Source organism: Python bivittatus, unplaced genomic scaffold (genome assembly GCF_059951505.1).
Source record: "Python bivittatus isolate LINGU-HERP-01145 unplaced genomic scaffold, Pbiv_v1 ctg000700_np1212, whole genome shotgun sequence".
Taxonomy (NCBI): Eukaryota; Metazoa; Chordata; class Lepidosauria; order Squamata; family Pythonidae; genus Python; species Python bivittatus.
Genome location: NW_028277098.1, coordinates 92,611,617 through 92,636,562, shown reverse-complemented (window position 1 = coordinate 92,636,562; position 24,946 = coordinate 92,611,617). Strand labels below are relative to the sequence as shown.

The window sequence follows — 24,946 nt, the reverse complement described above, 5'->3', positions numbered from 1 at the left end:
TAATTTGGATTCATTTTGACCGTTGTTAGCTTCTCTGAATGGTGCAGTCACATTAATGAAGGTGTGCAATTAAATACATACAAACATTGCATCTTAAATGGGGTGTAGCTGTGTTTTGAATTGGGAGGATCCATTTTATCAGCCGATAATGCCCACCTTAAAATGATTTCATTTCAATTATATTTTAAGATTGATTTGAAGTTATTTTGGTGAGAAGAGAATTGAAATCAACCCTTTTTTGTTTTTACAAAAAAATCTGTTCTGAGGTAATGTTTAAAATTTGAGAAATTCAAAATGGTGCTACATCATTGTTGTACAGTATCTCTATAGATAAACAGGGTAAATTTTGTGTGCATAGGCTTTAGTGAGATGTAGTGTTAAATTCCTCTTTGAAGAAAGGGTAGTGATTCTAGCAGGCTTTTAACAGATAAAAAAATCATGTCTAGTTCTGTCCAAGCTTATTTTTAAACCTGAACAACTGGGAAATTGTTTCTTTATGTTTGGAGTTTTTGTCCTTTTCTTGAATTAGAACATCTTACAAAAAGCTCAAAGTTGCTTTATTCAAAAGCAGACACAAATGTTTTTAAAAGCGTCATTTGGGGATAAAGTTATTTTTTGGTTTGGGGGATATGAGGCCATTCTAAACTTATCACATATTAGAAATATTTGTCATCAGAAATTCAGTCATTCATGGTGACATGTCCTTGAAGTTTGTATAAATTGATTTTAATTTGAATTGGTCTGAATAACCTTGTTCTTACATTTGTTTTGCATTTATTTCCTTGCCAATTTCAAAATTCTAGGAGATTCATATGAAAGATTGCCAATTCTTTATTTTAAACATTTTGCCAGTAACACAATCCAGCAAAGTGCAAAGAAGGAAGGGGGGAAAATACGTCACACACACAAACACACACACACCCCAATTCCACCAAGATATACATTTTTCAGTACAAACAATTTGTTAAAAGACATTGTGGGATGGAATATAATGGCTGTTTCAAACCACCATATTTTCTTTCCTAGATTTTTTTTGGGAGGAAGTGCTGTCTCATTTTGGTGTTGTACGGTAAGATTTTAATTCAATTGCCTGTCTTTATTGTGGGGTGGGAGTGGGCAAGGGTGTCCACAGAGCATGGTTGAAAAAGTCAAGGTAGCAACCATGACGGTGCAATTGAAGCTCAGCCCATTTTTTATGTGTGTCACAGAGCTTCGACTGCACCATCACGGCCATCACTGATGATTTTTTTTACCACAGTCAGCAGACACCCTGGATGGCTGCTGGCTTTCAGATTTATGCATTCATTGCATACTGCCTTAGGGACCAGTTGACTACATTCCCTCAGTGCAGTGTTCCATTTTGTGTGGAAACATTCATATGTAAGCAAAGTCTCCTTGCTGCAGATAAATCAAAATTGTATCTGTGGACAGCTGGACCTTCATTGATGTTACAGCATGAATTGGGAGGGGACAATAGGGGTGTCTGTAGATAGGGGGCTCAGAAAAGTCAAGATGGGAGCCACAACTGTGCAACTGAAGCCCTACTCCTTTCTGACATGCATTGCACATGTGGCACATGTAAAAAAGGTAGTGCTTTGATCTCTTGGTCACAACTGACATCTTGACCTTTTTAATCCTCTCTACTCATCCCCTGAGGGAGAAGCTGCTCCTTATTCCTTGTATGATGAATTAGACCTGGGAATATGGGAACCTGAAAGGGCTGTGTGTAATATGACTATCAGAAAGATGACATTATGCATGACTGCTGAAGCAATAACACTTGGTGTCTACAGTATTTAGCAATAGAAGAGAATATATGTAGCTCAGGGCTGAACTGTGGAATCCTTGGGGTTCTCTGAACTTGGTTGTTTTCTTGCAGACGTTTCGTTACCCAGCTAGGTAACATCTTCAGAACACTGAAGATGTTACCTAGCTGGGTAACAAAACGTCTGCAGGAAAACAACCAAGCTCAGAGAACCCTAAGGACTCCACAGTATTTAGCTTCTGGTGGACAGACAACTTGAGGACAGGTTGCCTGACCTGCCAAGGTAGTATAGACGATGCTAGTGTTGTGACTGGACATCTAGACAGTTACCAAACCATGACAGATCTCAAAAAGCAAATGGAATTGGATCCAGTTAATACTTTGGTGGGGCTCGCCAGAAAATTTTAGGGCTGTAATTTAGACTGAGAATTAAAATAAAATGCCAGAAGGATGGAATGGGAAACCTCTGCTTTACTGCTGCCATGAAAACAGCATGAAGTCTCTGATTGCACTGTATCAATGCAGACTCATGGCAGTCTACAAACCAAACAAAAAACATCTGTAACCTTTAAAATGTCCATGGGAAATATAAACGAATTAAAACAGCCAATAACTAGTCAAAGCTGGGGCAAGACATGGACCAATTATAATAATAGTGTTAAGGAAAAATAAACAAAACAAATCATAATACTACCCAACAAAATAATAGCTACAATTGCATCCATATAAATGATTCCAAGAAAAATGAATTAAAGGTGAACTTTAAAAAGGGAGATTGCTTTTTCTTTAGCATGATGATGCATCAGTTCAATTCCTCAAAAGCTGTGTAAGTGGTTCCTTCTTATAAATATCAATAATGGCAGACAAGCCTTCCTGTTCCATTGCTAACCAGTTTCCAGAGGTCCTAGAAGGTCACAAGGAAAGCTCAAGACTTCAGCTGCCTGTTCCTCAATCTTTGGGAAACTTATCTAAAATAAGCGTATGGTGCATCTGCTTCAGTTTTTGGTAACTGGCATTTTTGACTCCCCGTTTGTATCTCTGGCATAGCTTGTGATCCTCCTGGACTGGAACCCCAGTCCTATGCACTGGATCTGTTTGTAGTAGCTTCACTGGTGTGAGTTGTTTAGTGACCCATTCTGGGTTGTTCCATCTTCATTATGCAAGCTTCTAAGGACACTTCCACTTTGCACCACTTTGGGATTGGCTCTAGCCCTAATTGAACTCATGATGCTGTCTGTTTTGAGGAAATGAGTCAATACATTAATGACTCTCCACCAGTATTCTGTAGCTAGTATTTTCCTTTGAAACTCTTGATTGCAGACCTGGCAGGCAATCTGTTTTCCCACTAGCTGGAACTCTTACCTTACCCCATCACTTGGCTCCCAGGTTCAAGTAAGGGATTTCTCTCTCTATCTTCCCTCCATCAGAGGTTCAACATCCTGTTCCTTACTAGAAAGTATCCCCTTTCTCCCAATCCAACCACCAGAGCAATTTGCAATAATGGTCACAGCTTTTGGGATATGCACCTAGTGGCAAATACATGTATTGAAAAGAAAGGGAGGGTACGTGCCCACCATTTTTGTTTTCTTTCTGTGTAGCATGAAGATAGAGGGGATTTTTGTTATATGGTGGTAGTTTGGGTGGGGTGGGGCAGGATATTAGTTCTATGATGTTCTTTGCACTTTCCTCTGGAAGCTGAAGGGTAAGAAATCATCAGAAAGTCAGCAGAAATTAAGAGGATGCTTTTAAATTGTGCTGTGAATGTTTGGGAGGTTAAAACTCCAGTGCTATGCTCTTATTCTGCAAACCCATTGTCTGCCGAATTGGTACCTTCCAGGATGGTCAAGTCCCCAGCCACTAGTGCTAATGACATTTTATTGTAATTCCAGCTACTAGATTTGGTTTTCAAATCTTCAGCAGACCTGTAGATGGCAGCAAATAATTAGTTTTCTGTGTCTCTCTGCTGCCATCCTATGATTGTCTAGATTTCTGTAGTGGTAGCCCTAATTATGGGAATTAAAGTTTAATACTTCTTAAGGTCACCAGACTGAGGAAGGTTTCTCTATAAGGTGCGGGATAGGAGGGTATTTGAATGCAGAAAGGACAACTTTAACTGTAATACAAACTAAGCAGCTGGTGCTTGGCATCTCTCTCCTCAGTAGAGAACCTGGATCTAAATCCTATTGATATGAGTAGAATTTATTTCCCGGCATGTGGATTTAAAATGCACCTGGAGGGTGTGAGAGACTCTCCAGCTCCTTGAGCTGCAGGGATTAAAGAAAAGCTTGTGCTGCTCTGCCTAAATCAGAATCTGATCCACTGCAAATGGAGCATAAAAAGAGAACTTTCTCCCACTGGACTGGGAAAATCTTAGCTTTACAAAATACTAACAAACCATATACCCTGTAGGTTTAGCAGGCTTGATGCTGGAAACATCACCCGTCTTTTGGCTCCCGACATTGGAATGTTTCTTGCTGGTCTGACCTTCACTCTGCTTTGCAATAAAATGGTGAAACTCAACAGCCAGAGAAGTGAGCCTCAGTCTGGAAACCAAGATCTATTCTCTTGTGATGAGGAAGAAGAGGTGAACGAGACGGTAGAGATGCTGCATTTCTTGGCGTAACAGAAACTGTTTGACGATTGGGAGGGGTCTTCTGTTATCCTTTATTATAGAAACACTCAGTAGCTTGGTTCACATGACATTCTGAACCATAAACTAGCAACCACATTTAGCCTTGTACATTGTGCTATTTTAACCTGTGTGATTCGTTTTTATTTCAGTGCATCCAGTCTATTCATCGGGGTGGGTAGGTCAAAAAAAAGTCAAAAGGTTGCCACAACTGTGCAATCAAAGCTCCGTCCCCTCTTTATATGCATCACACACATGCACGAGTATGTCATGCAAATCCAGGAAACTGAGTTAGTTTCATAAAGTGTTGTCACTGTCAAATATAAATAACATGAATCATAATCTCATTCCCACGATCTGCTAAACCACAGCATGGCTGGTTAGTTGGTGAGTTTTTAGCTCAGACTTTGCAGTTTATGGCTCAATTATTCACTGAACCATGATTACATATATTGAGGCTTACCATACTGTGATGTGCGGGAAATGGCACATAATCAATCAATCAATCAATCAAATACAGGAAGGGAAAGGGTGGGAAATGGAAATAATTCACCAAATGAATCATTTGGCTTTTATATCATAACTTTAACTATCTAGTAATCATTGTGTACATCCTTATAATTAAATGGCAGCAACATAGTGTGCAAATGTCTGATTTTGGACTCACCAGCCCTGTGCTATGCATATTTAATCAGAAATAAATCTGACTAAATTTAGTGGGGCTGGAGTAAAGTATAAACATAACTACAGGCTAAAAATACTTTTTAAAAAGACCGCATTAAAAAAGAGAAAAACTTGCATTCACTAGATAGATCTGTATTAAACAAATGTTGTATTCATTGAAGAATGCAGGAAGAAACATCTACTGTATGCTAGATATGCCTAATTTCTCACATTGCTTGCAAAAGTAGATAGACTTTTCCGCACTTATCAGATAAGAAAATAGTTTTTCTTTTTGCCTATTTTTAAAAATATGACAACACAGATTTATTGAATACACTGGCACATCAACCCAGCCCTAATCATTTGTTGATAGGTTATCAGTCCATAGGAAAATGAAATGTTCCATAAAAATCCGATTGGATTTTTTTAAAGTGCCTTGTTTGGGGAAACAACAGTTCCTTAATAACAATACAGAATTGTAACAGAATCTCTGGCTCTCCTGTTGTCCAATGGCTTTGCTGCTCCTGTTGAGCATTGGTTCTTGATCAATATATTCCATGTTCGCAGGAATCTGAAGCAGAAACTGAAGATACTGAGGATACAGAAATTGATTGTCCATTTGAAAAGGATGATTTGGGATACAGCCATTCAGGTTTCCTTCTGAAATTCACTTTGCTCCTAACAGGCCTGGAGATTCTTTGTGAAGACACACTTGGAACTACTGGCAAAGTCTTGGTTGTGCTTCTGTTAGGCTCAGCAGGTACAAGTTATTTCACATATTTATGGCACAGTTGGGCTGGACCCTGAGTACAACTTAGTGCTCCCACAAGAGGAAAAAAGAGGAAGGTGATCTTTGTAATTTTAAAATTTGGATATAGCATTGGGGTGTATTATATGACAAAACAGTATAAATTATACCGAATGGATTGCTCAAAAAGAGGCATCTCCTGGTCTGCTAGCCGTAACCCTTTTCGGTTAACAATGATGGCTCTTCCTTCAACATGGAGAAGTCACAAATGACAAGCTTGGCCCATTAAGCAGTAATAACTTGGAAGTATCAGCCAGTCTGGCTTTTGCTTTTCACCCATGCCTTTCCCATGTCTACCATGTTGTTGCAGACTTCTCCAATCTGATTTGGAGGGTGCCTCTTACAGATAGTCCTTGCTTAATGACCACAGTTGGGACCAGCAACTCCATTGTAAGCCCCACGGTTGCTAAGCAGAAAATCACATGACCACAACTGGTGTATGATGTCACTTCCCATTTGATCATTAAGTGAATTACCATGGTCATTAAGCGAAACATTACGTGACCATGACTTGCAATGTTACTTCTGCATTCTCCATTAACTCTGCTTGTCAGAAACTGGTTGTGAAGCAGACAAATGGCAATCACATGACCACGGGATGCTGTGATGGTTGTAAATGCATGCCGGTTGCAAAGCACCTGAATGGTGATCACATGACCATGGGATGCTGCAACGGTTGTAAATGCGAGGACTGGTCGCAAAGTTGTCTTTTTTACACTGTCATAACGTCAAACAGTCATTAAATGTGACAGTCAGTACACAAGGACTACCTGTATTCCATTTTATTTTATTTTATTTTATTTTAATTAATTAATTAATTAATTAATTAATTTATATTATTTTATTATTTTCAGAGAGCTTTTACTTCTGTGGGGGAGTTCTCAATTCTGCAATGATTCTCCAACGTGTATAAACTGGACCTTATTACCAAGAAAACCGTATTTCCTTATCCTTAGGTATAATCCTACCTTCTGCATGCTCAGCAGTTTATTTCTTTGCCTTCCTGGGCCTGTGCACCTGGTGGTCCTGCGATCGTCCAATCAGCCCAGTTCTCTTCAATAGTTTGTGTGTTTTTCTTGCAATATTTTCCGCGGGACACATCACTGCTTTTTACTTGTACCAACTGCCGTACTCCCAGGCCTTGGTTTCTGCAGAAGTCATTTATGTCAGGTAAAACCATAAATCTCACAGATGAGAAAAACACGAAGGTGAAACCACAACTGAGTATGCTTATTTTATTTATGTTTGATTATCTCAGTCACTTTGGGGACTGCTTTTGGCAGAAGGTAATAAAAGCAATAGATAAGGACAGGAATATTATACAAAGTAAGACAATGGATCTCAAATGAATACCTTGCATTCACCGTATCGCTTCGAGATCCTTATCCTGGAAAGCTACCAGTTCTCAGTGCTTCCTGAGATTATTCACATGCACATCTAAATTACCCGCAGAACCATCTTAAGTAATAGGATTGTAGTTTTGTTCATTCACATTTAAGTACTTGCAAATTATTATTTGAGCTGGTTCTATTCAGAGGAAATTGTTACACATATTACACTGAATTAGGAAGCAGAACAGATGTTCCAACTTGCTGGTACCCTTCAGATGTGTTGGATCAAAATTCTGAAGTTTTTCTATACTTGACAGGAATTTTAAGAATTCAAGTCCAGCAGATATGATGGGTGCCTAAAAGCAGAAGCTTGAAATAGACTTGAAGCAGTAGAATTTGCAGATTCAGGGAGTTTTTCATTTTTTTAAAATTGTGTTTTATTTGAGATTGACATTTTCTTTATGTGAGTGTGAGCATTCCTGACAGCAGGAGCCTAATCAGGTTTTGTAACTATAACAGAAAGTTATATAGTTTTATAATTATAACAGAAAACACATCATAGAATGTAAAAGACTTTGGAGATGGCTCCGAAGAAGGTATTCGGCAACCATTATGGTAATACCAGCTTAGCTTGGGAAGGGAGGAGAAGTGAAAAAGAAGCTCAAGATTGCCCCATTTTTATTTTCTTCGGTATCATTTGGGGGAGAGGGAAGGAGAGCAACTCTGTCAGGTTTTCAAGATTAATGCCACTCCTTTGAAGTAGCCAGATCAGGAAACAGGCTCGGCAAAGTCTACTGGAACTCTACTTTATTATTACAAGGTATAATAAGAGAAACCTGGGACCCTGATACTGTTTCCCTTTCACTCCCTCTTATACCCAAGAACAGTGTTTCTCAACCTTGGGAACTTTAAGATGTGTGGACTTCAACTCCCAGAATTCCCCAGTCCACACATCTTAAAGTTCCCAAGGTTGAGTAACGCTGTGCAAGAGAATCAAAGCTGGGCAATTTTGAGTTTCTTCTGACTCCCTCCTCCCTTCTCAGGCTAAACTGATATTTCTCCAACACATGTTCGATAACTTCTTCAGGGCCATCTCTGTTCTCCTCTACATATACATAGGCAAAGCCTAATACCTACATTACTACATCCTATCAGGAAGAGAGTCCAAGAACATGTGCTCTGTTTTTGTATGCCTGGGAAGAAAGGTAGAAGGATATGACCTCAGATTAGCAATCCTTTAAAAAAAAAGACCAGGTAGAGTGAGGGCCAAAGAGGGGACACAGAGAAACTCCTTAATCCTCTATCAACATGATACTTGTGAACAGTTGGTTAGGGATAAAGTTAGATTTTGAGGAATCAGTTCCATTAATCCACTCCTCCAACATGTATGAGTCTGAGTTTTTAATTCTGTTTTAATCCTTGCAAAAGTAAATTGGAGCATCAGACAGAAAAAGAAAGTTAATGTATCATGTAGTTCTGAAGAGCATTTTGTGACCTTCCCCTTCCACTGGAGATGGCACCATCCAGAACTGTAATCCTTTAATCTGTGTATTATGTATAATACAAAGCCAAGATTTTTTAACCATGGTAGAGCTGAACAAGCTGTAATAGTTTGGTTTGTTAATATGGTAATAAACAATACTATGTTACGGCTTCTTGTTGCACTGAAAGTGAGTTTGCCATGGGCCCATTAAGAAAGTCGAGTTGATGCTGTAGTCATTATGTAATGATTATGTGCTAGTGGACTAATATATTGTGTCACTATTTTTCTTCTTCTGTTTCCATAAAAAAAAAAAAATCTCAGCAGCTTCTTTTCTACCACCTTCTTCTTTAGGATCTTGGGCATGGTGCCACTTATTAAGACAAACATTACAGCACCTTGGAAACTACACGTTCATCCTCACCTAAACTGGCCAGTGACTTTGAATCCTCTTTTCCTTCTTGCCCTGTATTATTTACTGGTCGCAATATTGCAGCAGTGTGCACAGGTATGGTGTATATTAAAATGCAATACAAATAAGCCAGAACATTGAGATTTCCCCTTATGGACACAGAATTATCTAGTTTAGCTTAGTATTCCTGGTCCACCTGCATCTGAGTGATCCTTCTATTTTTATAAGTCTCCTTTTCAATAGGTATTAAACCCTCCACTACTGGTTAGCATTTGAAAGAAAGTCCAACTAGCCAGTATGTATGTATGTATGTATGTATGTGATGAGATTTATATACTGCCCATGTATACAAGATATCAGATGGTTTGCAATAATAAATATAAATAATAAACATAAATCAACCACATCAAAGCTGAGAGAGAGAGAGAGAGAGAGAGAGCAATCATGATACCAAAATCAATTCCTTTCTGGCTCAAACAACATATGTGTATGTGTTTTCCCTTTCCAATTCAAAAAATGGATTAAAGTTACTGTACAAACTTTTTAATAGGGCTATCTGTTAATATCTCTGCTAGATTGTTTTGAAAGAAGTGTGTCTTCATCTTACAAATACTGTAGAGTTGTTCTAAAAATGTATTATTAGTGGACCATTTGTCAATATTTCAGATTTTTCTGGGTTGTCCTACCAGAAATACTTCTGTCTCCCCTGATAGTCTAACCTTGAAGATGTGGAAAAAAATATATAGTAATTGTTTTTATCCAAACGGTATATTCTTCTTCTTCCATCCATATCTTAGAAATTGAGAGTGGTCCAATGAATAACTCAGAACCTTGATTATACTAAAAAAGCCAGGAAAGAACCCCCAACCTTTTAAAAAGGTTATTCTTGTCCTCTACTACCCCTAACTAGCCAACTTGAATTTGATTTCCTTGTTGTATCTCCTACTCATATTGTGATCTATTCATACCTTTCTCATTCTCCAGTTGCCATCTTCTATCCCCAAAAAATGGATTCCAAATTTTGATCTCAAGACAGGATGAACTACCATGTCCTGTGGCTCAAAAATTATGCATCTGAGTCTTTAGCAGGCTACTTTTTCTGACAATGATGAGACCAATACAATTGCCTGTTTCAACTACAAACAGGTTTGCACTAGGCAGCACAATTGTTGACTAGGAACAATACGGGTAGTCCTCACTTAAGGACCTTAACTGGGACTGGCAACTCCATCGCAAAGTGAAGGGGTTGATAAGTGAAGCATCACATGACTGCCCCTCTTAATGACGGCCGCTCCAGCAGTCCTTGTTGCCATTGTTAAGTGAATCCCGTGCCGAGGTCCCACCCTGATCCAAGTCATTCTTCTTCCAAGGCAAGGGACTGCCTCCACTTTAATTCTCCACACCTGCCTATTTCCCCCCTATTTCTGCCCTTTTGGCCACCTGCCTACCCCGCCATTGCCATTGCCGCCATTGCCAGCTGCTGTGCCCACTGCTATTGCAGGCCACCATCCCTGCTGCCGCCACTGATGCAAAGCAATACAATCCTCCCCACTGCCACTGCTACCGCTGCCCCCTGCCCCCTACTGCCCACCACTACGCCTGCCTGGTGGGTGGCAGGCGGTGGCAGAGGGGGGCAGCAGTGGCAGCCTTAGGAATCAGCACCAGACAAACAGTCTGGCAGAAACAATACTCTAATCAAAGGACCACCAAGGAGAAAACCTCACCTCCACCAGGGCAACCTACTATATATAAACAGGCAGCAAACCCCACACTCACTCTCACTGATGATGTTACCTAGTTGGGCAATGAAACGTCTGCAAGTGAACGACCCAAGCTCAGAGAGCAGCAAGGACTTTACAGTTCAACCCTGAGCTAAAGTTATTCTCTTCTGTTGGAAGACATCTCTTCTGTTTCTGGTGAATTCCAGTCACAAGATTTTAAAAATTATTTGATGTGCACGCATGCCTATATGTACGCTCACATGCATACATACAATGAGCATATTTAACTCAGTCTTCTGCTCAAAGGACACATGACGTGATTCAAGATAGAAGTACAACCTAATCCCTATTAGCTTGCAGCAGGGATTTAATTTAAATTTAATTTAAATAATTAATTTAAATTATTAAATTTAAAATAATTTAATAACCTCAGTGGAAAAAAAATTATTATCACATCAGACAGGTGAATAAACTGCATGTTCTGTTAAGCACAATGCAGGTTTCCGATTTTTCCCATATTATTTCTAGTGGCCTGGGGAAGAAACCCTCACTGTTGCAGTCCTGTGTTAGTCCTGCCAAGAAGATGCATCTATTAGACCTTACTAGTAAATCAGTTAAGTTACCAATGCCTGCATTGAATTGATCCTAGATTCTATAATCAACCTTTAAAACAAGATCTATTCTAATTGTATGAGATCTGTTTTAAGAAGCGAAAGATGTGTACAAGAAAGAGGAGCTGAGTTGTCTGGCTAATATTGGGTATTGGGCCTTTAGCCGGGAGAAAAGTGCCTGGAATACAGGGCTATGAGAAGTTAGTCCTGGCTACTGAGAGGATTCTGCATCCCTTGCTTTCATTCTTTCCATTCCTTAAAGCAGTGTTGTCCAAACTTGGCCACTTTAAGATGAGTGGACTTCAACTCCCAGCATGGCTGGCTGGGGAATTCTGGGAGTTGAAGTCCACTCATCTTAAAGTGGCCAAGTTTGGACAACACTGCCTTAAAGTGATCACCTCATCTGCTATAACATGGTTATAGATCCAAATTATCTATAGCTCAGGTCTAGGTTGGGTATAAATCATGGATATAAAAATAGCATTTTTTATTGTTTTGAACATGATGGTGTTCCTCCATTTGAATTAATGTATCATTTAGGGAAGCAAAGAAGAGGCTATTCAGTTCCATTCTGAAGAATATGTAGAAGTGAAGATGTGTTCTGAGCTTTGGATGAGCATGGATACCAATGGCAAGGTAAAGGGCTATTAAGAATTCTGGATTGATCATAATTCTTGTCCATTAAATCAAACCAGGAGGTTCAGGCAAATGGTTTCTTATGTAGGGACCATTCTGGAAACCTTGGAGTGAGAGAGATAATCAGAGGAAGATACTCTATATCCCCTTATCCCTGCCTGCTAAGGGTGAATCTTAAGGTGTGCATAAGAAAAACTACAATATGAGATGAAGGCAGGCAAAATGAGAGAAATGGATTTTGATTTGTTATTGGGTGTTGGGCGTATTGTTTCTATGGATGGTTTGCTGTTCATTTCTAGCTGTGCTCAGGTTGTACATCGGTCTTGTTATTTTCAGTAATAGCCCAAATCTCTAGTTCGTCTTCCCAAGAAAGCCCATAAAAGCTCTCACTACATCCTGCCTGCATCACAGATTAGGCATAAAAGGTATAGTGCCTAGGGCCCATGAAACTTCTGGGGCCTACAAAAATGAAAAAAATCAAAATGAATAGTCCCCTTGGATAAAATAAAGGTGTAACAGTGCTTTTACCCTGAGTGTGATATCTCTGTAAACCCTCATCGTATACAATAAAAACACTTCCATTGTTTGTCTAGGTGGTTTCTCTTTCAAGTGGAATTTCACAGGAATTCGTCTTCTTGCAGTGTCAGAACCACAGCAGTTGCAGTATGGATGGCTACATCAATGCAGGACACAATATTTCCGTATCAGGTATATTGTACTGAGTGCCGGTGTGAGATTATTCTGCCTGGCAGTCATAGAAATACTGGGAAGTACAGTACAGAGAAATTCTGAGTTACTGTACTGAAGCAAAGAGCACCTACACCACAACGAAGTATCTTACATCACTTTAAAATCTAACATTGTTGCACAAACTTTGAGATGTGTGGACTGTTAAAGTAGGACCAAATGCAAAATGTAAAATGCAGAAAGCATGGTCAGGCTGGTGCTCTGTCTGTCCTTCCACTTGACTTTATCATAAGCTTTGCATAGAATGATTGCAAATGGTATTTCCTGAGTGCTGTTGTCTTTTTGATATCCATGTATGAATGTTTTGAGCAAAATGCAAGTATATCACTGCCAATTAATGATAATACTTCTTGCATTTGCTGAAATGGATTTGAATCAAAAAGGATCTGTGCTTCAGTGCTAGAGCATGTCATTTTCATGACAAAGGGGCTAGGTTTAATCCCAGGCATCTCCAAGTAAGTCTATAAGAACTTCTGGCTGGAAGCCTACAAGCTGCTTCTAATCAGGGTCTTTGATCCTGAGGTATATGGTATGATTTAACACAGAACTTCTTATTCTAAGAAGACAATATAATTTATGATAAGAGTAAATTATATTAAATCTGTTATTCTTGAAGGTGCCCTGTGGTTCTTTGTTATCAGAAAATGTGGACATTCACCACATGACTTTATCCTCCAGGAGTGTTGGACCATAATTTCAATCAAACTGTGCATGTCACATTCCATCAAACCACCCATAGTGATAGATAATTTATAAGGGAGATGGGATGTGTGTGTGTATAAGAGAAAGGGGTCAGGGTGCTTTGACTCTTGCAAGGCAGCTGGTTTTCCCTTTCAAATACCTACCTCCCAATACTTTTTTAAGCACGTACCATAGTTTCAGTGTAAGAATAACCTATGGTTTGCTGGAAATAGAAGACATGAAGGAAGGAGTGTGTGGAGCACAGAAGTAAAACATTGAATGGGAAAATGCTATATATGTTGTTTCTTTCTTTCTTTCTTTCTTTCTTTCTTTCTTTCTTTCTTTCTTTCTTTCATTCATTCATTCATTCATTCATTACACTTTTTTGTTGAATTTTTCAAAGTGGGTTGTTTTCACCAAATAAAATAAGATGAAAACTGGCTTGCAAGAAACGTGGGCATTTCTTGTAATTTATCATTTTTCCAAACTTAATATATTTTTCAGAGCACACAATATATTCTGAAACCTCCACAGAAGCTAATGAAAAATGTAACATGGAAGAAAACAAGTCTAGTACATTTTTAGCATTGGTGCAATTCATTATGAATCAGAGCTATATCGTTGCACTGATTACCATGATGGTAAGAGCTTTTTTTGGTGGTCTTTTAAGAGCTGTTACCAAGGAGATGTTCAGCATCAGCAACCAGGCATCCCTGTTCAGCTGTCTTACTGCACCTGGTGCCTTCCAAATAAGTCAGGAGTATTTCCAAGTTGGCCCTGTGCCTTCCTAATAAATCAGAATGTTGAAGTCATCTGAATGGGAATTTTGGGAATTATAAATCTGCACATCTGGATGGCACCAAGTTGGGAAGAATTGTGAAAGGGTCTACTTTGAGCTTGATTCTCCTCACCCTGATCACAGTTCTTTGTCTGTCTTATGATGTTGTCTTTCCAGTTCTCCATTTTAAGCTCATGTGTCATCGCCCTGAGTCACTTTTTTGTGAGATGGGCTGCTATACGAATATGATAGATAGATAGATAGATAGATAGATAGATAGATAGATAGATAGATAGATAGATAGATAGATAGATAGATAAATATCCATCAAAATTATATCCATAAAGATACCTATGTAATCATTCTGGAGTTATATTTAGGTTATAAGGTTGTTAAGGTTAAAATTATGGCTTCATTCATAAAATAGGCATAACCTAGTTATTGAAGTCATCCATGTTCAGGATTTGCATATTATACTGAATCATAAACTAACCAAATGGGATAGGTTTGCACAACACATTAAGCTACAAAAAAATTATTAAGGTGAACACTAAGGAGGTATGTTGCGCAAGTGCATTTGGTAGATCTTTACAGAGGTGGTTAAGAGTATTATGTGAATATAGCCAACTGAGGTGGAATACTATAAGAAATGTGTCTTGTTATATACTGGCTATATTTTTAGGTCTTATTATCCATATTGGTCTAGGAAGCTGCACCTTTATCAAAATCCATCTGCTTAAAAATACATAATTGCTATGTATTCATTTGTAGGTTTGGAGTATCACTTATAACAGCTGGCTAACTTTTGTTCTGTTAATCTGGTCCTGTATAATTTGGATGGTTCACGACCGTCGCCTCTATGCCTTGCACAGCTCACCCTTTCTTGTCACGTATGGAAATGTGCTGGTGATTCTTAATTTTGTTGTGGGACTGAATCTTTCACAGGAGGAATTATTTCCAGGGGTTGCAACTTCATTACTCATTGATTTGGATTTGAAACCTTATCCTCTTCCCTGTGTCCATCTGGGAGCCAAGGTGAGCATATACTTGCTGAACTCCAAAACTTGATTCAAAGATACACTTCTGCTCCAATATACTTACTAAGGCATTATGTATTTAGCTTTTGGTTTCCATACTGTCCTTTCATAGGACTCAGGGCGGTGTAGAAAAATCAGCAACATAACAATAATTCCCTTCCCTTACAATTAAAACATTAATTAAATTAAAGCATTAAAGCATAGTTAAACATGAAAAACATATTACTAAAGGTCATCTAATGTAATTGCTAGACATCAAGTGCTGATTTAAAAAGTATGATTTTCAGCGCCTTGTGGAATGCCAGAAGGGTAGAAGTCAAGCACTCCTCAGAGGGCAGCATTTGGCATAGAATGGCGACAGCTACAGAGACAATCTTTCCCCTGGTCCACATGCCTCTTTATTCTTGTGAAAGTGGAGTCTCCAGCAGGTCACCTCTAGATATGCATACAAGATGAGCAGAATCGTGTTGGAAAGGCACTTCCTGATATAAAATCTTTGCAGGAACAATCCAAGATGACTGTCACCCTTAACAGGAGGAAGATCTCTTGGCAGAGGTTTAGTGAGTCCATTTGCTACCATCTCATCTGATGGGCAGTCACCTTAGCGCAGTGTTGTCCAAACTTGGCCACTTTAAGATGAGTGGACTTCAACTCCCAGAATTCACCAGCCAGCTGGCTGGGGAATTCTGGGAGTTGAAGTCCACTCATCTTAAAGTGGCCAAGTTTGGACAACACTGCCTTAGCGAGTCCCTCTGTTTGATAATACTTGGCATCTATGTTTTTTGTCCTGATATAGTTTTCTCCATTTGAAAGAGATGAATACTTTCCTGATTGTCCTCAGACATGACTGTTAGCTTTGGTTCATGTATCCAAAGTCCATTAATTGTTTATATAGCTACATCATCTGCTGGCATGTTTGTATTGCAGATACGTACTCTGCTTTGATGGATGATAGGACAACTATTGACTACTTTCCAATGGCCCAACTGATTCCCCCACCTCCATAAGGAACAGCTTTCCACTTGAGGATTTACAATTTGGCCTGCCTTCTGCCCATTCTGCATGCACGTAACCCACCAGTCTGGGGTTGCTATTAGCTGGCACTCTGAGATCTAAATGGGCAATAATATTAAGGTACTTGCCCATCTCTTGATTGCAATCCAGTCCCCTTTGGTTAGCGCACTCAACTTCCTAACAGGACTGCAAAAGCCACGGCAGTGTCAGGAATTGTCACTGTGACTGTATATTTCCAATTGCAGTCCTATATTTGCCAGTCTCAAGTAGGGGTTGATTGGAGTCAGTTCCTATTCACATACTAGCTTTCTTCACTTAGCCCCATGGACTGAAGAAGTTCCTTTATCTTCTGCTTTTGGCTAAGAAAGTAGCTCCTTTCTTTCTATCTGGACAATAGAATAGAAGATGCTCCCTAGCTCTTTTGCCTCTATTTGTTGAGGTTCTTTAAGGGTTGTCCCTTTGATCTTGCTAACAAATGACTACTAACCATATAGGTTAGGATATATATCTATCCATTTTTTAAAAAATGTGGAATAGATAAGAGTCAGCTTTAACCCTTCCTTGACTAGTATTTGACTCAACTGTTGTTCCAAGCTCCAGATGCCTGCTTCAGATAGTAGATGATCTTCTGGGGGGTTGTCACATGTAGATATCCCTGATTTGTTCATGCAGGAGTGCAGATCTTATATCAAGGTATTCTACTTGCATGTTCCTTGCTTCTGCTACAGTATGTCCTTATGAGCAGTGTCCTTATAGCAGTATACATGACTACTGGGTGTATCCTTTAACCACCAGTCTGACTTTTGGTGTTACATATCCCCATCTGCATCATGGTTAGTCTTAAATGCCACTGTTTCCTTTCCTGTAGGTAATTTAATGAGTTTCCAAGTGCAGCCCTTCGACTTCAATTTCTTCTTCTACAGCTTTTCTCCATTTCTCATATTCATTGGTTCACGTTCTCTCAGTGTTTTCTCATGTATGGGTTCTCCATCTGCCTCTTCTTTGCAATGTAGGAGAGCCCTCAGGCTAGAATCTCACTGAGTGTTTTGGGTGTGATGCCTCCATTCCCCTTATTGGTTTTGACTTGCTGTTTGGACACATGATGAAGGTCTCCTTCAAAGCCCCTAGGATTTGATTCACCAGTTCTTTGGACATGGGGCACAAGATATGACCCTTCAAGGTTCTTCTCTTTTTCCCTCTCATAAAAATAAGCAATGCTATATGTTTTAGTAGTTTGCATAGAGACATGAGGATTCTGTGTCCCTTGCAGTTCTGTGAATATCCACCCATCATTACCTTTGTCACATCTGGAGTTAAGTTTGGTTTGTTCCTTCTCTCTCTCTTTGGCACATAGAAGAAATAGGAGAAGGGCCCCTAAACTGGCTTTCCTTCTTGGCATAGTTTCTTATGGTGACCTTGCCTGGAAACCTACTTTGCAGTCAGGTAGCCCTTTTGATTGTTTGTCCCCAGTATATTTGCTAGTCCTGCATTCATTATTTCTGTAAGAGCAATTTTTACTCTCTATTATGCTATTCTTTTTGGGGTACAGAGCATATAGTCCAATGTACAATCCCTTGCTCTTTCAGGTACTTTTTCATGCCCCTTTACCTCTGCGTAATAATTGGGGCTTTCTGTTAAATTTTTTGCTTAACAAAGTGACATATTCCTTGAAATCCTTCAGTACTTGACTGTTTTCACTGAGCAAGTAGCAAAAGGTAAACCTAGAGTAATCATCTGTAAATGTTAATAGATATCTGTTTATTTGTTTCTGCCTGGAGTACTCACTTGCATGGGTCCTCAGATGTCAATGTAAACCAACTGCAAGACTGCATCATTTCTTTTTCATTCTACTCTATAAATGAATTGGCACAGAAGGATTTGCCTTTATATAACTGGGACACATTGGATGGGGTACACATGGCACATTTTGAACTCTTGGCACTTTTTCTACTAGTCTCTGGATTTCTATGCCTCATCCTTCTGTGTCACAGGTTTAAATAGTTGCTGTGACTGCATGTTTTCACTGCTCTGGCTTCATTCTCTGCACTAACCGCTTCCATCAGTCCCTATTCTTGAAGGCTGCATTTCATAAGGAATTCTTTGAATCACACATAATGGTTGCCTTTATACCCTTTCTATGTTCTATACTTTACTGAGAGCAGAATGGATTCCAAGTCTAGGACATATAATTGTCAAAATGATCTCTTTGCTGAGAAAAATAATCTAATTGCCTAAAGGAGTTTCTGTAATCTGCAAAGTATATTGACAATTGATGCCTAGTGTCTAACTTGATATATTTATTTTTGAAAGAAAACTATTTTGTACTGGAGAGAGCAGTTGGGCTTGGAAAGGCCAAGGCTGGAAGGAAACCCCCCCAAGATTAGCAATCTCACAGACAAAGACCCTCTATACCCTACTGGCCTTGTGGTCAGTAGATTGCAAGGTGCTGAAGAGAGTAAAATTGAAGTCACACTTCCAGTGTTATCCAGTTCTCATCTACATATTCCTCATCAAAATGCCTATGTGGTTCTGTTGCAGATTTTATATCAGCTTTCCTTCTGGTTGTTGTTGAAGCAGTATGTTACACAAAGACGGAAGCAAGAAGAGGAAGAATCTCTCAAAGAAGTGATAGTATATCAAACTGGTAAGAACATTTAATATTAAATAAAGTTACCCTGAACTTTTGCCCCTCTCTTTAAAATGGATTTTAAAAACCTTCATTCAATCCAGGAATGACGGCAGAGAAACTAGTTTAAGTCTTAAATTACAGAAAGGCAGATTCTGCCTGATTGTTAGAAAAAAAACTCTTCTTGATTATAAAAGCAGTTTGAGAGTAGAACCTGTTTAGGGAGGTTCTAAGATGTGTTCAAGTTGAATCTGGGTAGCCATGGATCATGAATTCTTTAATTTGGACTTTTTATAACTCTGGAGTTTATAAACAGTATGTTTTTCTATGGGCTTTGCTCTTGCTTCACCACATCTCATAGCATCTAATGCAAGTAGGTCTTCTTCAGTCTCTGTTACAGCTTCTCTACAACTTCATTATGCCAGGAATACAGGCTTATTGTGAATTTAACCTTAATCTTTCTACTCAATTTCACACTCTGTAAAAAAAAAGATCAATTTCCCCTGTTTAAAAATCTTTGGTGAACTGAGCACCAAACTCATGCCCTACCCTGCTCCCAATTTCTGGGTTCAAGCAATCCATTCTTCTCTCCACCCCCTCCTAGCACTGAAAACATGTGTATGTGTGTGCCTGTGTGTGCATGCTAGCCATTGATTTTCTTTGTGTGGATTGAGGGCAAAGTGATTTTTGTTATTCTGGAAGCTGGGGAAGCTCAGGGCTGATGGTAGCAGTGTTTCAATCTCATTCATTGCACTCTCCTGTTGGTGAGCTGGAGAGAGAACAAGTTGACTCATGGTTTTCCCACCCTGTCTCTGTGTTTTGAGGCCACTAGAGGTGAAGATGATAGAAGCTGTGTTCAAACTGGTTGGAAATGGAGTGAAAACTGTACAGTGTGGAAGTGCTCTACCATTCTATTAGAGCGAAGAGTGAGAAAATGTACTGTATTGTTGGGGAGGAGACTGCTGCTACATACGTTAGGCTTTGTGTACATAGAAGTGTTCAAGGAAGCACAAGTATTCCATGTAGGATGTTTCATTCTTGAGAAAGAAGAGGGGGCAAACGCCAATTTCCACTTTGTGGTTCCTTAATCTGCTATCCAGAGTCCCTCAGGCCCATAGAACCTCATTTTAAGTGGCAGAAGTGCTATTAGAGGTAGAAGCGATCCTAAATGTAGCATCCACAGTCACTTCTTCCAGCACAGAGTGATAGATTGGATCCATGTTATTATGTATTATGTATTATAACTAAAGGTGGAAGAGAAGCAAATAGGAGACTGGGGAATATTTTCAGGAAATGACTTCTCAGTATTTTTATAAGAAAATTTAAAGGTGGTTGGAAAGAATAAGAGAGGTAATTTCCTCCCTACCCCCGCCACCCCCACCCCAATACCCACATATAGTAGTAGAATGGACAACATACTTAGTGTGATGGTATGTGAGAATGGCCTTGGGAGACAGGAGGAAGATCCAGAGCCTTGGCAACAGTCTGAGAAGAGGCAGCTTAGTCCACAGGCGGGGAAAAAACATGGGAAGCGTTTCTGAAGGGACCCTCCCTAGTTTTCCGGAGTCTAAAAAGAGAGGAAGAAAGAAATACTTTTTCAGTCTTGCAAGATTCTGTTTAACATAACCTTACAATAAAGATAGTGCTGATGCTCTGCTCATGCTTCTTGTCTGGACTACCTCAAAGGTATTGTTGGATATTATGCACATTTTTCTAGGTGGGAGGGCAAAGAAGTACAGGGGTATAACATTATAAGTTGCACACATAGCAGAAAGATGAACACAGAAACACAATGCACTTTTGGGGGGGTTGCTTTCCCAATAAAGTAGACAAGTTTTATATTCAGGATTCAGAAAAAGGTATCAACAACTCTAGCAATACTTGATTGGAAGGAGCATGTAAGGGGCGTCCATAGGAGATGACAAAGTAGTCAAGAAGCCAGCTTTAATCACAGAACTGTAGCCACCGTCTTGACTTCTTTGATCTCTCTCTGTGGATGGCTGTGGCAGTGTATCTGCCTATACAGATAGTATTATGGTGGAGGTGGGGGGCAAGTGAGTATTCTGTGCTTAGTCCAAGATCAGTTTTGTGCAGAGCTGTTTAGCAGGAAATTCTGTTGACTCCAATGAGACTTGCTCCTAAATAAGCAAACATTGGATTAGAATCTTAAACCATAAACTGTTAGTCAAATACAATAACATTTATCCTAAAAGATCATTCTGGGCCACTGAATATTAATGATGCACCTGACTAAATTTACACTCTTGTTGCAGAAATGGACACACAGCCCAACCTGTTTCTGGATATACTTGGTTCTATATTTAAGAGGATGCTAGTAAAATACTGGATTTACTTCTGTTCCATCATCTTTTTTATTGTCAGCTTCAGCGGCCAAGTGGTCCTATATAAAATTCTCTACATTATCCTTTTTCTGTTCTGTGTGGCTTTGTACCAGGTAAGCAGGCCTGGAATTTAATCTTGCTTGATTCCTAACAGGGAAGGGAAGGGAAGGGAAGGGAAGGGAAGGGAAGGGAAGGGAAGGGAAGGGAAGGGAAGGGAAGGGAAGGGAAGGGAAGGGAAGGGAAGGGAAGGGAAGGGAAGGCCAGATCAAATTTGGGATGCATTAATCTGTCAGTTTGCATTTTTCTTGGTTCTCTACCACTGAAATTTTATTCTTTTTCTGTTTCCACATCAGCTTGCAATTGGTGTGGAAGTCTGCAGAAAAACACATTTGCATTTATTTATATATTTTTCTTAATAGGCATGCATATTTGTATATAGACTTTTGTCATATTCAAGGTGCTATTGTGATAGAAAAACTACCTTAGAAATTTCAAAGAAGTGCCAACATTGAAGGTACTTTCAAATTAGTTCATTCCTTGGCTCCAGAAATGCATGGATCTGATAGATTCACATTAAGTTACAATCTGAAAATTTTCCCCTTATCCTTTCTAGCCTAGCCCTGTTATATTAATTCACAAATTGGAGAAACTGCCTGTCTCTCTGGATGCAGCTATGATTATTGAGAGGTTTTTTTTTTAACTTCTGAGGGCTGCATGAGAAGCTTGAAATTTCTAAGAAAGAAAATGACTCCAGACACGCTATATTTATCTACAGTCACACTGTAGTACCAGTATAAAGATAAATGGCTTTTGAAAACTGCAGTTGAGTTTGATTTCTCTTGACTATATCTCCTCTAAGTCTTCCAGCACAATTATCTGATTATATTCAGACTCAATACGAAGGCTGCAAAACTGAATTCTTTGGTTCTAGATTCATTATGAGAGGTGGAGACGAGTCCTGAAGGGATTTTGGCTGATAGTTGTCTCCTATTCAATGGTAGTCCTCATTGCTATATATGCCTACCAGTTTAAGATGGTTTCTGCATTTTTCCTAGAAACTTTGGACATATCAGAGGAAAGGTAAGGCCTTTAATTTAAGATTCTATATTCTTATTGTATCTTGGGATTCTTTCCAAAGCCTGTTGTACTGAAGCAAATAAAGAATTTGCTGCTAGTATTAAAATATACATGACAATACTAGATTAACTCAGCTATAACTCTCAAACCTTCTTTAGGTCTAGCCCAACTGTTGGGACTTCATGGCACATCCATGTAGATGTTAGTACAGGTGGTCCTCACTTAACGACCACTCGTTCAGCAACCTTTCAAACTTACAACAGCACTGAACGAGGGGGACTTACAACTGGTCCTTGAAGTTCCAGCCATCACAGCATCCTTACGTACACATGATTGCGATCCAGGCATTCAGTGATCAGCTTGCAATTATGACATCGCAGCATCCCATGGTCACGTGACCACCACTTGCAACCTTCACTGCCAGCTTCCAACAAACAAAGTCAGTGGGGAAGCTGGCAGGAGGTTGCAAATGGTGACCCTGTGACATCGTGCTTAATGACGGTGTGGGATTCGCTTAACAATAGCAACTGGATGTGCTGGAACTGCTATCGCTAAGCAGCACAGTCACATGATGTCACGCTTTATGACCATGTTGCTTAGCAATGAAAATTCTGGTCCCAATTACTGTCATTAACCGAGGCTCCTATAATAATACAGAAGCGTTTTGATTTTTTTTCAGCTTCTCAATCTGGTATGCAACTATTACTCATGTAATATCTCTGACCCACAATAGGCTACACTTTGAAAGAACCTTACATTACAAGCAATATTTATTTATTTATGTATTTATTTATTTCAATTTATATAGCTGCCCATCTCACATACTGTACATGACTCTGGGCAGCTTACAAGTTAAAACAACAAAAGTCAAAATTCATATAAATGAAATTAAAACAATTACCCAAAGACATAAAAAATGTGGTAGAATGCCAGCCAATAACTCACAAACAATGCTGCCATCTCAGCAAAAATCAGGGGAAATTACTTAAAAGTGATCCATAGATGGTATTATACCCTTGTACAAGTAACTAAAATTACTGGGAAAGGCCCATATAAATGCTGGAAGTGTGGCAAAGCAAACAATAGATATATGCATGTATGGCGGTCCTGTTAGGTCAGTGTTGTCCAAACTTGGCCACTTTAAGACGAGTGGACTTCAACTCCCAGAATTCCCCAGCCAGCCATGCTGGCTGGAGAATTCTGGGAGTTGAAGTCCACTCATCTTAAAGTGGCCAAGTTTGGACGACACTGTTGTTAGGTTATGCAAAGTGTTTGGTCAGAAGTGCTTAGAGAGATGAATAGTATGGCTATCGGAAAATTTAGTGTTAGCCCCAAGATATGTTTATTGTTGTTGTTTAGTAAGGCAACTCAAAGAACTAAAAATAAGATAACTGTTCAGTTCACGATTGTTACAGCAAGGCTGGCTATAGCACAACATTGGAAAAACTCAGAGGCTGGTATGAAAAATTATGAAAAATTGTTGTAATGGAAAAACTGACATTTAGAAGATGGGAGGTGTTGGAATATACCAGAAAAGTTACTTTCAATTCAATTTGAGAAAAAGTAATCCTTTTTGCAAAGCATAATAGGCCAAATCCCGCTTTTTTGTATACCCCAGTACATACAAAAGTTGTTCTTGGAATCTTGCCTTGTTTTTAGATCTTTTAAAACTGTCTGTTGGTTTTTAAATCAATAAAGTTAAAAAAACACTCTAGTATTCCTTTCAGGTTTCCAAATGAAGGACCAACCAGGCCTATCACTGCTTAGCTTCCTTGCTCCGAGAAGGTTATCTGAAGGCATTTAACTTTTTGTCAGAGGAAACATTCTGTCTCCAGCTGTGGAGCCAGTCTTGATGCCTTTTCGTCATAGGGTTGGATTATAAATATATTGCTTTTGCCTGCAAGGACCTATGAGCTATGCATTTACAACATTATTTACAGAAATAACTTTTCACATCCACCCTATTTACCTGTCAAGTGCAGAGCTGTAAACATCTTGGGAATATCTATTAGTGTTTAAAAATGAGCTAGACCAAGGCCTGATGGATAGCAAAGGTGGCCAGGCGTGTGCAAATTCACACCCAAATTGTGCTGAAATGTGTAAAACTGAGGAAAGGATAGAGAATGACCTTTCTCTCTGAATAACTGGCTAGCTTTATCATTCTTTTTGATTAAGAATTATACATGTATTGACATGTTTGAGTATCTATAATGTGAACGAATTCCTTTCCTTTTTTTTTTTTCATCAGCGTGATCTGCATATATCTTTGTCTTTTCATTTGGCAGACTAAAAGATGTGGGTCTTGAGCGGTTCAGCACAGTGGAGCTGTTTGCGAAGATTATATTGTCCTGTGCCTTTCTTCTGACTTGTATCCTTCAGCTGCATTATTTCCATAACGATTTCCTGAAGATCACAGATGTGACCAATATTTCTGGGAGTCCATCTTCTTCATCTGGCAGGTATTATGTGCAGACTATTCTATGTGGGCTCTATAATAGAAGAGACATTGATGGACACGTGTGTGAGAGAGAGAGGGAGAGGGAGAAAGAGAGAGAGAGATTATGGAACTCCTCTTTAGAAATAAACAT

The 24,946-nt window shown here is 39.2% G+C and overlaps 1 protein-coding gene and 1 long non-coding RNA gene across 2 annotated transcripts in view; both read left to right on the top strand.

Moving 5' to 3' along the window:
• Positions 1-5,664: 5,664 nt before the first annotated feature.
• On the top strand, positions 5,665-9,107 carry LOC148214273 (uncharacterized). Its single transcript, XR_015793475.1, has 3 exons — positions 5,665-5,817; positions 6,822-7,035; positions 9,031-9,107. It is a non-coding gene; the product is annotated as an uncharacterized LOC148214273 (long non-coding RNA).
• A 2,931-nt stretch (positions 9,108-12,038) lies between these two features.
• LOC103055458 (piezo-type mechanosensitive ion channel component 2-like) overlaps positions 12,039-24,946 on the top strand; it is a 65,677-nt gene continuing 52,769 nt past the window's right edge. Inside the window, exons 1-8 of the mRNA XM_088154034.1 lie at positions 12,039-12,056; positions 12,650-12,764; positions 13,989-14,125; positions 15,034-15,297; positions 18,852-18,957; positions 21,213-21,394; positions 22,213-22,361; positions 24,644-24,817. Of these exons, the coding sequence (XP_088010160.1) occupies positions 12,039-12,056; positions 12,650-12,764; positions 13,989-14,125; positions 15,034-15,297; positions 18,852-18,957; positions 21,213-21,394; positions 22,213-22,361; positions 24,644-24,817 (1,145 nt within the window). The remainder of the gene's footprint in view (positions 12,057-12,649; positions 12,765-13,988; positions 14,126-15,033; positions 15,298-18,851; positions 18,958-21,212; positions 21,395-22,212; positions 22,362-24,643; positions 24,818-24,946) is intronic.